The sequence below is a fragment of the Camelus bactrianus genome, chromosome 3, assembly GCF_048773025.1.
Source record: "Camelus bactrianus isolate YW-2024 breed Bactrian camel chromosome 3, ASM4877302v1, whole genome shotgun sequence".
Taxonomy (NCBI): Eukaryota; Metazoa; Chordata; class Mammalia; order Artiodactyla; family Camelidae; genus Camelus; species Camelus bactrianus.
Genome location: NC_133541.1, coordinates 116921225 through 116936214, shown reverse-complemented (window position 1 = coordinate 116936214; position 14990 = coordinate 116921225). Strand labels below are relative to the sequence as shown.

At 35.5% G+C, this 14990-nt stretch overlaps 1 protein-coding gene across 1 annotated transcript; it reads right to left on the bottom strand.

Annotated features, from left to right (window-relative positions):
- Positions 1 to 3298: 3298 nt before the first annotated feature.
- On the bottom strand, positions 3299 to 4234 carry LOC105067874 (olfactory receptor 2M4). The gene has a single exon (XM_010953545.3). The coding sequence runs from the start codon at positions 4232 to 4234 to the stop codon at positions 3299 to 3301; it is 936 nt and encodes a 311-aa protein (XP_010951847.2).
- Positions 4235 to 14990: the final 10756 nt, after the last annotated feature.

Here is a 14990-nt window from a genome sequence, read left to right as displayed (position 1 = left end):
GAATGGGTTTAGGAATGCATCTCTCAGTGTGATTCTAGTGAACAGTTAAATAATAACAGGGCGTTGCTGTGCTTTAATTATTTACATAAGCGCTGTGGTTTATACTCAATGCTTTCGCTCCTCTGGAAGTCTGAAATTTTTGGAATGTTCTAGGCAGAGGGTACCTAAATAGCCAGCCCCAAGTAAAAACCTTAGACACTGAGTCTCTAACAGGCTTCCCTGCTCAGAAGCATTGTATACATGTGGTTGCCTCTTCACTGCTGGGGTAAGGTACTCTTTGTGTGACACCTCATGGAATAAAAGAAAATGAAGAAAATTGTACATGGATTCCTCTAGACTATGTCTTTGCCCATCATGATCCTATGGGGTACCCTGATTATTACATGATGATACGTCTTACCTATGAGTATATCTATTGTGTTGAAAACTGTGTATCATTCTTGGCATCTCTGAAGGAGTGAATGGCTATGGGGATCTGTAATACAGAGGTTATTGATAGTAATGACACAAACAAAAGAGCTGTGGAATTTTATTCCATCAGCATACAGTGGATAAACCGGTTTGGTCGTTGGTCAAAGAGGTACAAGCCAATGGTATTGAAAGCATTGTAGATAGTATGGTTTGCATATGAAAGCATAAGCACTAAAACGTAATAGAAAAAAGTTAAGTCAGTAAGAGTTGATGAAGGTAGGTAATGATGAGAAATCCTTATCAGATTAAAGAAAATTTTAAGGTACTTGGAGAATGAATGCCTTTTTTCGTTGTTATAACTAAATCAAATGATATCTTGTTTTTCCTGATAATTTCTTTACTTTCATATGTGCTTAAGTTGTAGAAGAGGCTTTAGTGATTTTCAAAGTGTCAGTTGTCTGGGTTGTTTCCCAGACCTTGCAAGGGGGTTTGAATTCACATCAGATGAGGGAGGATTTAGCAAACAGATTAGGCTAGACTCAGTTTCTAGTTTAGAAAAGGGAAAAAAAAAAAAACTGCATTGCCCGTAATCACTTACCAAATTAGAGGAAGAGACAAAATTTTGCGAAAGTCAAAATGATAAATCTTATACACATTTATGGAATGTTCTCATCAAATAATTCCAGAAACAATACTGGAAGTGATCATATCAAAGTTTTAGTGTTGCGGGAAATCCAAACATAGGTTTGGTTATGATTAATATTATTTTACTAAAATAGCTGATGTCAGTGCATATTTAATGATACATTTTCAGTGTTACCTGGATGATATAATTTAGACTCCTCACTTTGAAATAAGACCCCTATAATTAAGCCTTTAAAGATAATTATTTCTGTTTCTATAGGGACTCATTGTGAACTCCCAAACTAGCCATATATAGTCCTCAGTGAGTCTATGTCCAATGCTCTGTGGCTTTGTGCATGCATTGCAGTCTCCCATGATTTCTTTATAACCATTCTTTGCAGAAAAGTTCCTATTTATTTAAATGGAATATCACAAAAGCCAACTCGGCAAGGAAGCAGTCCCAGAGATTTTAAGTATTCTTAATTGCGCTAAGAACTCCTACCACTATTTTTTTTTTAAGTGAATTACTCTCATGACCTATGTTGGTTTTCTATTTTTCTGTGGCAAATTACCACAAACTTAATGCCCGGAATCAATACTGACTCATTATTTTAGAGTCGCGTATATTAGACGTCCAGGTATAGTTGGTTAGATTCCCTTCTTAGGTTCTCGCAGATGGACTAGCTTTTATTGGAGACTATGTAGACAGTTTCCAGTCTCATTCAGGTTATTTGCATATTTTTGTCCTACAAGGTCATAGGACTGATGTCACTGTTTCTTTACTGCCTATGAGCCAGAGATTGCTCTCAACTCCCACAACCTGCTTTTTGCACATGGCCCCCTCCATCTTTAAAGCCACGGATGACATGCCATAGTACTCTCATGATTTGCTTCAGTCTTTCTTCTCCTTTTACTCTTTTCTCTAAAGCACTTATGTGATTTGGTTAGCCATAAACACGTAAAAATCTAATAATAAGGTCAACTGACTTTGCCTTCAATTGCAAATTGCCTTTATTATCAATTGACTTTACCTTCATTTGCAAAATGCCTTTTGGCCATGTAATGTGACAACTAAAGGAGTAACATCCATCATGTTCATAGTCTCTGAAATTTGGATGAAAAATTATGGCTGGCCACCACAAAATTATGCTGATCGCAACTTTTAAAATGCATTGTAATTTATCTACATCTTATTATTTCTCTTTTCCTTAATAACAAACTTCTTACATAAACAATAATACAGAGCTAATTTTTAACCCTGTATAAAAGCACATTGTTTGTCATACAGTTTACATTCGGTCAATATTAGTTGAATTAATTAATAAGCAATAGAAAAGGAAATGACTCAAAACAGTGACTATCCCACAGAATCATTACTGATTTTAGTTATAAATGATCATAATTGAAAGCCACATGAGCAACAACTAGAAAGACAGTGCTTTATCACAGGTTTGTTTCCATTCAGATAATATATAAATGACACAGAAATATGCAATAGTAATACATTACACCTATGGAATAAAAGCAAATTAAGTAAACAGTCGGTTTGTAATATCATCAAAAATAAGTTATTAATAAATTTTACAAAATAGCACACAATTTGTACACCAGAAAATGCAAAATCTTGAAAGAAAGAAATATTAAAAGAAAAGTATCAAAGATATTGTGTTGTCCATGAATTGTAAGATTTATTATTGTGAAGTTGGAGAAAGTCCCCGAATTGGTTTACAGATGCAACATGATCTCTACAAAAATTTCAGCTGCTCTTTTTCAGAAGATGACAAGCTGATCCTAAAGTTTACATGGAAACTCAAGATACCCGGAATAGCCTAAGCAATGTGTTACCAAGATGAACAAAGAGAACTTACACTTTTTTACTTTTCCCTTAACAATAAGGCCATAGAAATCAGGGCAGTGCAGCAACAACCTGAGGATAGATATAAAGATGTGTGAAATAGAACTGTGTCCAAGAGTAATTATATTCATCTACAGCCAACTGATTTTCAACAAAGTTACAGTGAACAATTTAGTGGAGAAAGTACATTAATTAATATTGAAATTCACAGGGACTCAGCAGCTTATGCTCTTGTCTAAATTGTCTTCTTTACTTGTGATGTTTCTATAACACTATACTAAATAAAGCTATTTAATATTGGGGGGGAAAGTGGAAGAAAAGAACTCTAGGAGAATAAGATGACGGAAGGGACTTCAGTCCCTGGAAGGAGTGTTGACCAGAGTGGACGCTCAAAGATGTTGGATGAAGTTATATTAATTTTCTTTTCTTCAGCAGTTTCTGAAATCCCCTGGCTACCTCTTTGTTGCGAAGACTGTAGATAAGAGGGTTTAGCATGGGAGTGAGGATTGTGTAAAAGGCTGAGACCATCTTATCCTGGGTTGGTGTGTGGTTGGAAGCTGGTCTCATGTACATAAACATGGCAGCACCATAATAGAGTCCAACCACAGACAGATGGGAGGAGCAGGTGGTGAAGGCTCTGCGGCGACGTTCCTCAGAGCCCATGCCGATGACAGCTCCAAGGACTCGTGAATAGGAACCGACGATCACAGACACCGGAAAGACTAGCATCACCACACAGCAGATGAAAAGCAGTCTTTCGAAAGTAGAGGTGTCTGTACAAGACAGCGGTAACAGAGCAGCAACATCACAGAAAAAGTGATGGATCTCCAGGGAGCCGCAGTATGAGAATGAGAGGGTGGCTGCGAGCACAATGATGCCATCAAGAGAGCCCAAGACCCAGGAAGAAACGGTCATGAGGACACAGAGTTTCGGATTCATTAGAATAGTGTATCGAAGAGGGTGGCATATAGCCACATAGCGGTCATAGGCCATGACAGCCAACAGGAAACATTCAGCTCCAAGCAGGGAAACGTAGAAAAAGATCTGAGTTCCACAACCTGCTAGAGAGATGAGTTTCCTGCCAGACAGGTAGTTGAAGGCCATCTTGGGGACAGTGGTAGAGATGAGCATCAGGTCCATGAGGGAGAGCTGGCTGAGCAGGAAGTACATGGGGGTGTGGAGCTGGGTGTCCAGGTGGATGAGGAGAACCATGGCAGTATTTCCCACGAAAGCCACTGAGAAGATGCCCAAGACCAGAGAGAAGAGGAAGATGTGGGTGGGGCTGTGATCGAAGATTCCTAACAGGATGAAGTCAAAATCGAAGGTCTGGTTTCTCCAAACCATCCTGGATCACTTGCTTCACCTACAAGTTCCAGAGTGGACACAAGCGTGTGTACTAATTTAGTTTTCAAATGCATACTGTGGCAATGCACTCAAACGCAACTGCATGCATGTCAAAGACGTCCTCACTAAACTTCAGCTACCTCCCCTTTAGTCCCAGTAAGCTATGCGACTTGGTCCAGTGGTCTCTTCTTGGTTCCCTATCCAAACATCACAAACAAGAACTTCAATAAGTATTTTCTTTATTTTCCAGAAAAGAAAACTGAAGTATATATGAAGTTACTGATGGTTTTCCCACAGATACACAGTCAATAGAGAAAACATAGGAGGAAAAATAATTACACATACTTTGTTGCTCAATTTTATGAACCATCCCTGTTCACATGGAATCCCTTTATATCTTTTAGTCCTAACTTGTCTCCAGCCTGCGCTCTCCTTAATAACTACTAATTTCCTCTTCTCTGGATTCCCCCTACCTTCCTGCCCCCTCCTCTTGTGTGATACTGGACCAGTGAAAGACTATATTGGATCAGTATTATTACCCCATAGGGAAATCTGCATAATTGTATTCAGAGAAGTGTTTAATAACATTACATTTTAACTTTACTGTCTCGGACTGAACTTTGGAGTTTTTTTCTTAATTCATCAAAAGCCCCACTTATTTTTTTCCCCTTAGGGAAGTAAAAGATATTTACTTCTATTTTGAGAATATTTTGCTTTTTCCAACCTGGACAAGATGTAAGGGTGGCATGGAGGGTAACTTTCTTTTTTTTTTTATAACAATAAAATATTATAAGTTGAGTGGCATTAACTTCTAGGAGCAAAGGAAAACCCCTCTGTGTGCTTTAAAAGTTTTACTGCAGTGTGCCCTTTTGGGCCCTGATGGGGCTTGTTCAACCACAATGAGTAAAGGCATGACTGTAAGAAATACCTAACCTCTTACAATTTGAATTTGGGTTCTTGGGCAGAACCCAAGACATACTTGGGTGGAATGGGGTCAGCACTGCGACAATGAACCTGGAGAGGTATGAGGAATCAGATCATAGCCAGAATGGCATCCTTCTATTTTGTTTTTATTTATGAATTTACCAAAGAAATATTTTCAGGTGTAGCATGAAGATGTGGAGTGATGTGAAATAATTTTTCACTGAGAAAAATCTCTCAGTGGCTGAAATATGACAGGTTGGCTGGGTTAAGTCTGCAAGCATCGCAACGAGGTGGAAGATACCTGCCATATCCAAGGGTACCAAGTAAACCACAGGCAGTAACAGTGGAGGATGGAGGGTACTGGTGGGAAATATAAGCATCCATCAGGTCTCTGTTAAAGGCTATTGGTTTCTAGCTGCCATATATTTCACTCTGCTTCTAAAATATCATGTTATAAAGACATGGGTCTTATAGAGTCTCAAAGTAATTGTACACCAAATAAAACTCACTCTGAAGGAGACCCTCATTTTCCCCCCTGTGTGATATACTTCACTAAAATGCTTCTGGCCTTCCAGACTTCAAATCTTGAAATAAGGTAATTTATTTTTCTCTTATTTTTTTCACGGTCTTATTTTAAATACACCCTTTAAAAAAATCTAAGTTATGTCTCATATCATGCTTTTGAAAATGAAAACCCACTGACCCCGAGCTGTTTATCATAGTGAGTGTTTATCCATGGGGTCGATCTTTAATTCCACTGAAAAAAATTCTAAACAAGTAGTAGTTTTCAAATATGTTCTGTGGAATTGGATTAAATAACAAGTAAATTCCAATTATCTACTTTTTATTTTGACATTTCAATGAGCAGGGGCATAAATAGAGATACCTTAAGCTTTTTTCTATTTAAAATTCACAACCTACATGTATTATTGTATACATGACACCAAATAATGTGTATCTCCAAGGACAGAAATGATTCTTGTAACTGTTGTACAAGTGACATTTTAATGACAGATGGCCCATGCCTATCAAAACATTCTATCTAGAATGGGTAAATTAGTTCAAAATCTGTCTGCTGCAGAAATTTTTCCCTAGGAAATACCCTGGTTATGTAATAATACTCAAAATTAACTTTTGTTGATTATAGTTAAAGATAGAACTCTTCTCAGAGAGGTTTTTTGCTTTTTTAAAATAACACGCAAAAATGACAGGCTTTATTTTCAGAGAATTAAAATGTTATGCTATTATTCTAAAACAAAACCCCGCTTTATTCCCATTTCTAACATTTGAGCATAGAAGAGTGCCTTGCAGAATGAGATATGCTGAATATTGAAACTGGAGAATTACCCCTTCAGTCACAAATTCCTCTCTTTGTATAACTAGTATGTGTTAGATACATTCACCTGTTTTAATGATGAATACATGTTGATGGAATCCTAATTTTCTGTGACAAAAATACATGAAAATATTGATAACTTTAAGTAACACATATAGTCTTATTCCCAATGTAGTCAGCATAAAGACCCACCAGCTTCTTTCTTTCTTCTCGTAATTTAAAATTTTGATTCAGTGTTATAATTAAACATAAAACTGTGAAATTTTAACATCCCAGCTAGAACATTTTGCTATTTCTATATTCTTGTCATGCCAATTGTTAAAAGAAATTGGAGAATAAGTCCCAGGAAGATGAAAAAAAAAAACCACTTTAAAGAAAAGAAGTTATTTAAGAAGGGCAGAATTAAGTGTATGGAAGAAATGTGGAGGCATATGAGGAAATGAATTGTAAAACAAGAGCTGATAACATAAAGGAAAAAGGGGGGGAAAATAAGATTGAGGACTGAAAGCCTTAGATGATTAGATACCTTGAAATATTAATGGATAAGAGAGAAGAAAAGACAACATAATTCATGGACTGTGGTGGGCAAAGGACTCTGGGAGAAGGCCCAGCTGCACCGGGCCTAGGTTTTCTCTAGACCTTGCAACATTATAAAACTGAAGATTTCCAACCATGCATTCTGGAACATTCCATATTTCCAGATCTTATAAGTTTCACATAATGTATAATTTATTTCAATCAAATGTCATATTTTTCTTTTTTTTTTTTCTGCTATTGATGGCATCGATTCTGAGAATTTTAGTAACTGATATATTTTGAAACATAAATAAGGAAACTGAGTTCTGTTTGGGGTCACATCATTTCCTCCAATAATTTGTAAATTGAAAATTTGTACGAGGTGGTGTGAGGAAATTTTTTACGTCTAAATGTCCATGAATCCCTTTCAAAGCAGTATATTAAAGTCACCTGGTATGTGATTGTTTCTATAAATTCATTTTGAAGTTGCATCTCACAACTAAATGATAATTATGTTTATCATAGATATTTCACATTTATTTAATAACTATTTCTAATAAATGAAAAATAATTTAAGGAAAATGATTCTGTCTTTTCTCTTCTCCCTTATTTTTAGCCTGAAGGAGAAAGAGAGACTAGGATGTGAAAGGAAATGTTGATATTCCCAGGATGTTGTGAAAAATGGGACATAATATGGTGAACTTATAAAAATATACAGCATAATTTTAAAATCAAGGCTGAGAAAGCCTTGTATTTGTATAATCTATATAGTGTTACAAAAACTTTTTCACACACAGTTTCTCTCTCTCCCTCTCTCTGTCTCTCTCTCTCACCAAATGCATTTAAGGTCAATCAAGGAGGAAACAGATTCTCAGAAAAGAATTTATCTTATATTTATACTTACAGGTGGCAGTTCACCAAATAAATTCTAGGACCTCTGAACCAGAAAATGAGAATCACTCTTTGACTCTGAGTCACATTGCAAGCTTCCCTTCTGTCTCTTCTAGAATAGAGTCAGCAGCCGTTATTCAAATGATCCAAAGGATTCACATTTTCAGAGACTGAGCCATCATATGGTATCATGGACCTTAAGTCCTTTACCCCCACAGAGCACTCAGTCCCTCGACTTCAATTACAGAAGGGCATGCCCTTTTTCAGAACCTCTCCTAGGAAACAAAATCCATATGGACCCCCAGATTTGAATAAAATTTGGCCTGTTTGTCATACTTTAATTGTTGGCTGCCTACTTTTCTTTAGGAAATAATGTTCATAATGATAAAACTAAATATTTCCAAATTTTAAAAATAGAGGTAAAATTAAACAGAGAATATTTACTACAAGGTAAACTGAATCTTTCAACCTGCCCTCTCTACTGTGTTAACATTATTGCCTCATTTGCTGTATGTCTTATCCAGTAGTTAGGCTGAAATAAAATGCAAATGAACTCTCAGAGCCTAAATGTGTGCAAGAACATGATTAGGTGTGCAAATGGGTCCAAAGCCTTTATGAAAGCTCCTTGTGGTCCACCCCTGCATTAAATGCCTGCTGTGTTGGTCCCAGCTTACTGACAGTGATGCTGTAGCCCAGGGATGCCCGAGGCATCTGCCCGGGTCCATATTACTCAAAACCAACCTCCGTAGACATTACTCCCTTACCAGGGTCAGTGTTCTGGCTGCACTTACCCTTGTGGTTCTTATTATGATTGCAAGACACACTTCAGCAAAAACCATCAGGGGACTTTGAGGAACAAAATCCATTAGCTATCATTTTTGTCTCAGAGCCAGGCAGTGAGCTTGAAGGATTGGGAAACAAACTAACAAACTGGCTTCCCTGATGCTAAAATTGTTTGCTGATTTATTCTAAGAAATTCTGAAACTTATTTTTTCTCCCTTGCTGTTTTTTATACTAAGCAACCCTCAAACTCCCCCAAACATTACGCTCTCCCCTCCCTATACATTCCTTACTGAAAATAGCTTTAACCCAGAGGCTATGCTCCAGGAAGAAGGTGACAGTCGAATGGACAGACCCTCCAGAGTTCCTCCGCCATGCCAGGAAGATTCATTGAGGTTAAGAGGAATGTAGCACCCTGTAAAGCACTCTGATTGTTACGACCTTTTCTGTTCCATCCAGGTTTTCTATGAAACCTCAAGAACTCAACCCCAAGATGGAGTCACAGTCCCTAAGGCATTATCCTGCTGTGAATCCCCTTTCCTTGACATTAAAATCTGCTAAGATTATGGATTATTTGCTGTATCCAAGACATGGAAACAATATAAGTGTCCATCAATGGGTAAACACATAAAGAAAATGTGATATATGTACGCAATGTGGTACATGTACACACACACAAACACACCGGAATATTATTCAACAATAAAAAACGAAGGGAAAAAAATCCTGTCATTTGTGGCAAACCTTGAGGGCATCATGCTAAGGAAAATAGGCCAAAAAGAGAAAGACAAATACTGTATGATGATACTTGTATGAGAAATCTAAAATCATAGAATTCATAGGAACAAAGTAGAATGCTGGCTATCAGGAGCTGAGTGGTGGGAGAAATGGGGTGATGTTTCTCAAAGGGTAGAAACTGTCCAATACAAGATAGATGTTTTCCAGGAATCTATTGTGCAACATGGTAACAACAGCCAAAAATGTTAGCATCCACTGAAAATAAATTATTAGACTAGAGCTTTAATATTCTATCATAACAACAATGGTATTTCTGTTAAAGGATGTGTTAATTTATTTTACTGTGCAAAATATTTCACATCGTATACATGTATCAAATCATCACATTGTATACGTTAAATCTGCATATGTGAATTACATCTCAATAAAGAAAAAGTTGTTGGAATGTTTGTGAGCAATAGTTAATTTCCTGGTGGCTGAAGTTATTAACCAAAAACAAACTAAAATCTCTGCATTACTAAGTCATCTTAAATACATTCATGATAATATTCCAAAAGATTATACAAAAGTTTAATTGCCTTTCCCTTAAAGGACTGATAGACACCACCAGCACCCCTCCCTCTGCTTCTTTTCTGCCCCATCTAGAGACAAAAGTAAATCTGATTTCTTTTAATGGGGAAACATTTTGTTCTATTGTGTTTGATCTTTACTTTTCTTTTTCCAGAATTGCTCTCCACATTTTCCACCTCTCCTTTCTATTCTGGAAGCCCTTAGGAGTCTTTCCCTTTTGACTTCTGGTGGAGTTGTGGCCAATGGTAGCAAAGACAGGAAATCAAATGGAGAGAGCTGTGTATTTCCCCGTCCAGTGACTGTGAACACTCTGGGGTGGGAATCTCTGCTAAGGGCAATGGGTCTGGTCTGAATCCTCCTGATGTGGCTTCTTTTTACAGGTCATTTAGCTGCCTTTCCCTTTACCCCTTCATGCTCATATGTATGTCTGCTTGTCTACTTATCATCATCAATAAAACTCTCTATCATCTTTATGAACACCATAGTATTCTAATTTTAATGCTTTTGATTTTGCCAATAAACATGACTACTATGTAGCAAATTTTTTAATGTTTGTGAAATTATTTGGCCTAAAATAGAACAATTTCTGTGAATGTTCCCAGAATTTAAAATAATTATTCTCTATTTTTGGTTGTATGAATTCTATGCAATTACTGTTTTTAATTTGGTTTTAAAATCACACCTTACATTTTGAATTACTTCATCTGTTTTTACATGAGAAAAACACATTGAAGATTACACTAAGAATGAGGAATTATAAATATTTCCTTGATTTATAACTATTTTTAAATTTTTTTATTTAAAATTAACTCAGTTTTTATAAGTTTATGATTGTAGACTTTATTACTTTTTGTAAGGAAATATCTATCATTGATCATTTGATTGTCTTTTTTTGAATTTTATTTAATACTATATTAACATTATCAGGTCTGAATTACTTGTTAACATTTCACAAATAAATATATTTTCTGCTATTTTAAGTTTATTTCTTTTATTATTATGGATAGATGTTTAAAATCCATCTTTTGATCCCTAACATTTAATGTTAGTATCACCAAGTCATATTTATAATTTTTCCTGCAGTCTAATATTATGTGTGTGTATCATGTATCCCTACTTTCTTGCTTTTAGTTGTTTAGTTGTATTTTACCTATGTATTTAGCAATCTTTTTATCCTGTGTTTCAAGTCAGTTTTCCCCTTAGCTTTCTTTGGAATAATTGATTGATCTTTGCTTGTTTAACACTCATTATTTTTTTCAATGTATATGGCTTCTATTTGCTTCAAATATGTGTGTGTGTGTGTGTGTGTGTGTTTATATATATATATATATAATGTATTTATATATGTTTATGTAAGTATATATTGTATAACCTTAACTCCAAATAAAACAACAAGAGCAAAGTATTTCTACACATTTGCTTCCTTCTTTCTCCTCCTCTTTACATCATCAATGCTCAGTGATCACCTGGAATTTTATTATCTTTTAAAAATATAGTATTCAAAGAAATTCAAATCTCACAATATATTTACTAATATTTTGTTCTACTTCTTCCTCTCCAATTAATTTTTCATTTGGCTATACAATTTACTAATAAATCCTTCCGCTAAGGATATATATAAATATAAATTTTCCAAGTTCTTGATTATATGAAAATTATGTGAGATCATCCTCACTCTTGCAATGTAGTTTAAGTGGGTATAAAATTAGGACCCAAGATATTTTCTCATAAAACTTTGAACGTATGGAACATCTTCCCTACATTCAACATTGCTAGTAAAAATTTTCATTTAAATATGGATTTTACTCTTTTTTAAAGGAAATTTCACCACCCACCATGTCACAAATGTATTTGAGCATTTTCTTTCCATCATTATGTTCATATAATGCATTATGATATATGTTTGTGTCTTTGCATGTGCATGTATGTATGTTAACTTATCCTGCTTGACTTCTATTTAACTTTATATTTCTGTGGAAAAGCACCATAAAATGTAGTGGTTAGGACAATTATTTCATTACTCATGGTTCTGGGGTTTGGTAAATGGACCGTATTCAGCTGCGTCAGAGTCATTTACCCTTCAGTCGACGATGGCTCGGGCAATAAAACAGGCTGGAACATCTAACAGGCATTTACTAAAATTCCTCATGTCTTGGATGGAATGGCTGCAACACCTACCAAATAGAAAATGGCCAGAATTCACTTTTTATGCCCACTCTGGTAGCTGGACTTCTTTATGAGGTAACTCAGGGCTCAGTGAGAATGTATGTGGAACATACCACACTTCCTAAGGACTTGGCCCAGAATTGAGACTGATTTACTTCTGCCACATTCTTTTGGTAAATGCAAGTTAAAAGACTCATTAAGAGGTGAAAAACCTCAGCTATGATGAAGGAAAAGCATGTATACATGGGAATGGAAAGAATTTCTGGTAACCTTTTTTGCAGACACCCTGGCCAACCATCCACTGTGGTCTTTCTTCTGTCCTGAAAAAAAAAATGTGTTTTCTCTTGTGCCATTTTAGTTTACTTTTCTGCACTTATATTTGTTTTATAATTTCTTCTGTTTTCTCTTTACTTTCTACTTCCAGAAAGATACCATACTATTAATTTTTATTCTTCATTTTATTAATTTTATGAATACAGTCTATTTGTCTTGTTTCTATTGAGTTAAAATTGGCATATAATATTACATTAAATTCAGATGTATAATATAATAATTTGATACTTGTATATATTATGAAGTGATTACAATAATCTTTCTTAAGTACATTTAAAACTAGAGCAGCATGTTTGGCTCCATAGGTGTCCACATTCTGCTACTCAGCCTATTAACTTTTCAAATAATTTTTTTGAATGTATCAAAATTTTATTGTTTTTATTTATGAGCGCATATTCAATTGTACAGATATACCACAATTTATTTGTTTACCTATTGATAGATATTTAGATATTCCCAGTTTGGGGCTATTACAAATACTTGTGTACAATATTTGTGAACACTTGTGTACAAACCCAAAATACCTCAGAGGGAAATGGCTAAGTTATATGTATACGTATGTCTAAATTCTTAAGTAATTGTCCATCTGTTTTCCAAAATCGTTAGAGCATTGTGCATTCCATTTAACAGTACAGAGAATCTCTGTTACTCCATATTCTTTCCAACATTATGTATGATCAAATTTTTAATTTTAAACATTTCAGCTTGTGTATGATGGTATCTCACTGTGATTTTAATTAGCAATTCCTTAGTAATTAATTATACTGAGAATCTTTTCATACACTAGTTTGCCATCCAAACATCTTCTTTGAAGACATAACCTGTTTAAGTTTGTTCCCCATTTTTTAATTAGGCTACTTCTTTACTATTGAGTTGTAAAAGTTCTTTATATATTCTAGTCACTTTTCTTTTATTAGAAATGTGACTTTCAGATACTTTTTCCACTATGTGCTCTAGTGTATTTATGCAAATATTATTTTTCTTTTTTAGATTTTTTTTTTTTACTGAGTTATAGCCAGTTTATAATGTTGTGTCAATTTCTGGTGTACAGCAGAATTTTTCAGTCGTACATGAATATGCATATATTCATTTTCATACTCTTTTTCACCGTGAGCTACTCCCTTTGTGCTCCTTTAACTTGGTTCTGTCGGTCAAGGGCTGCTCCTTACAGATCCGAGCCTCGGAGGCTCCCCCTCTGACCCACTGGCTTCTCCGTTGGAGATGGAGGGACCCAGCAATTGAGTGCTCGTCCTCCTTTGCTGCTCCCTCCCCGTGAGACCAGTCCTACACTATTTTCCTTTTTCTTCCTTCTTTTTTCCTTTTCTCCTACCAGATTCATGGCATATTTTGTCTTTTGAAGAAGGTGGTGTTCTGTCAAAGTTCAGGAGGTGTTCTGATTGGCTGGGTGAGCCTGTGGATGTCAGTCTTGACGTGTTTGTGGGAGAGGGTGAGCTACGAGTGTCCTACTCCGCCATCTTGGCCCTCTCTCTGTTTTTTGTTTTTTACTGTTGAGTTGTATGAACTGTTTATATATGTTTTATATTAACCCTTTATCTCTGATATCATTTACAAATGTTTTCTCCTATTCAGTAGGTTGTCTTTTCATTTTGTCAATGGTTGCCTTTGATGAGTAAAAGTTTTAAGATTTAATTTGGTCCCATATGTTTATTTTTCCCTTTAGGGGACATATTTCCAAAAAGGATTGCTATAATTTATGCCAGAGAGTGTTCTGCCTATATTTTCCTCCAGGAGTTTTATAGTAATCTAGTCGTACATTAAAATCTTTAATCCATTTTGAGTTTATTTTTGTATAGAGTGTTAGGGAATGTATGTATGTATGTATGTATGTATGTATGTATGTATGTATGTATGTATTGGAGAATGTTGCAATTTAATTCTTATACACATAGCTGTCCACTTTTCCCAGCACCACTTATTGAAGAGACTGTTTTTTCCCTGTTATATATTCTTGCCTCCATTGTTGTAACTTACTGTAAGTGTGTGGGTATATTTCTGGGCTCGGTATTCTGTTCCATTGCTCTCTGAGTCTTTTTTGTGCCAGTACCATACTGTTTTGATTGCTATAGCTTTGTTGTATAGTTTGAAGTCAGGGAATGTGATTCCTCCAGCTCTGTTTTTTGTCAAGGTTTTTTTTTTGTCTATTCAGGGTCTTTTTTGTTTCCATATAACTTCAAAAATTATTTGTTCTAGTTCTATGAAAAATGCCATTGATATTTTCATAAGGATTGCATTGATTATGTAGAATGCCTTGGGAAATATGGTCACTTTAACAATATTCATTCTTCCTATCCAAGAACACTATATAGCCCTAAAGGAAGTTCAGCATTCTCAATCCTGTGGGAGAAAATCTGCAATATAATTATTCTCCAGTTTGTGTGTTGCCCACCCAAGGGTATGGGAGTTGATTTTATATCATGAGTCCATGCCTTCTACCTGTCTAGTTGTGTATTCTTCTTTATGTATTTAGTTGTAGAAGATCTT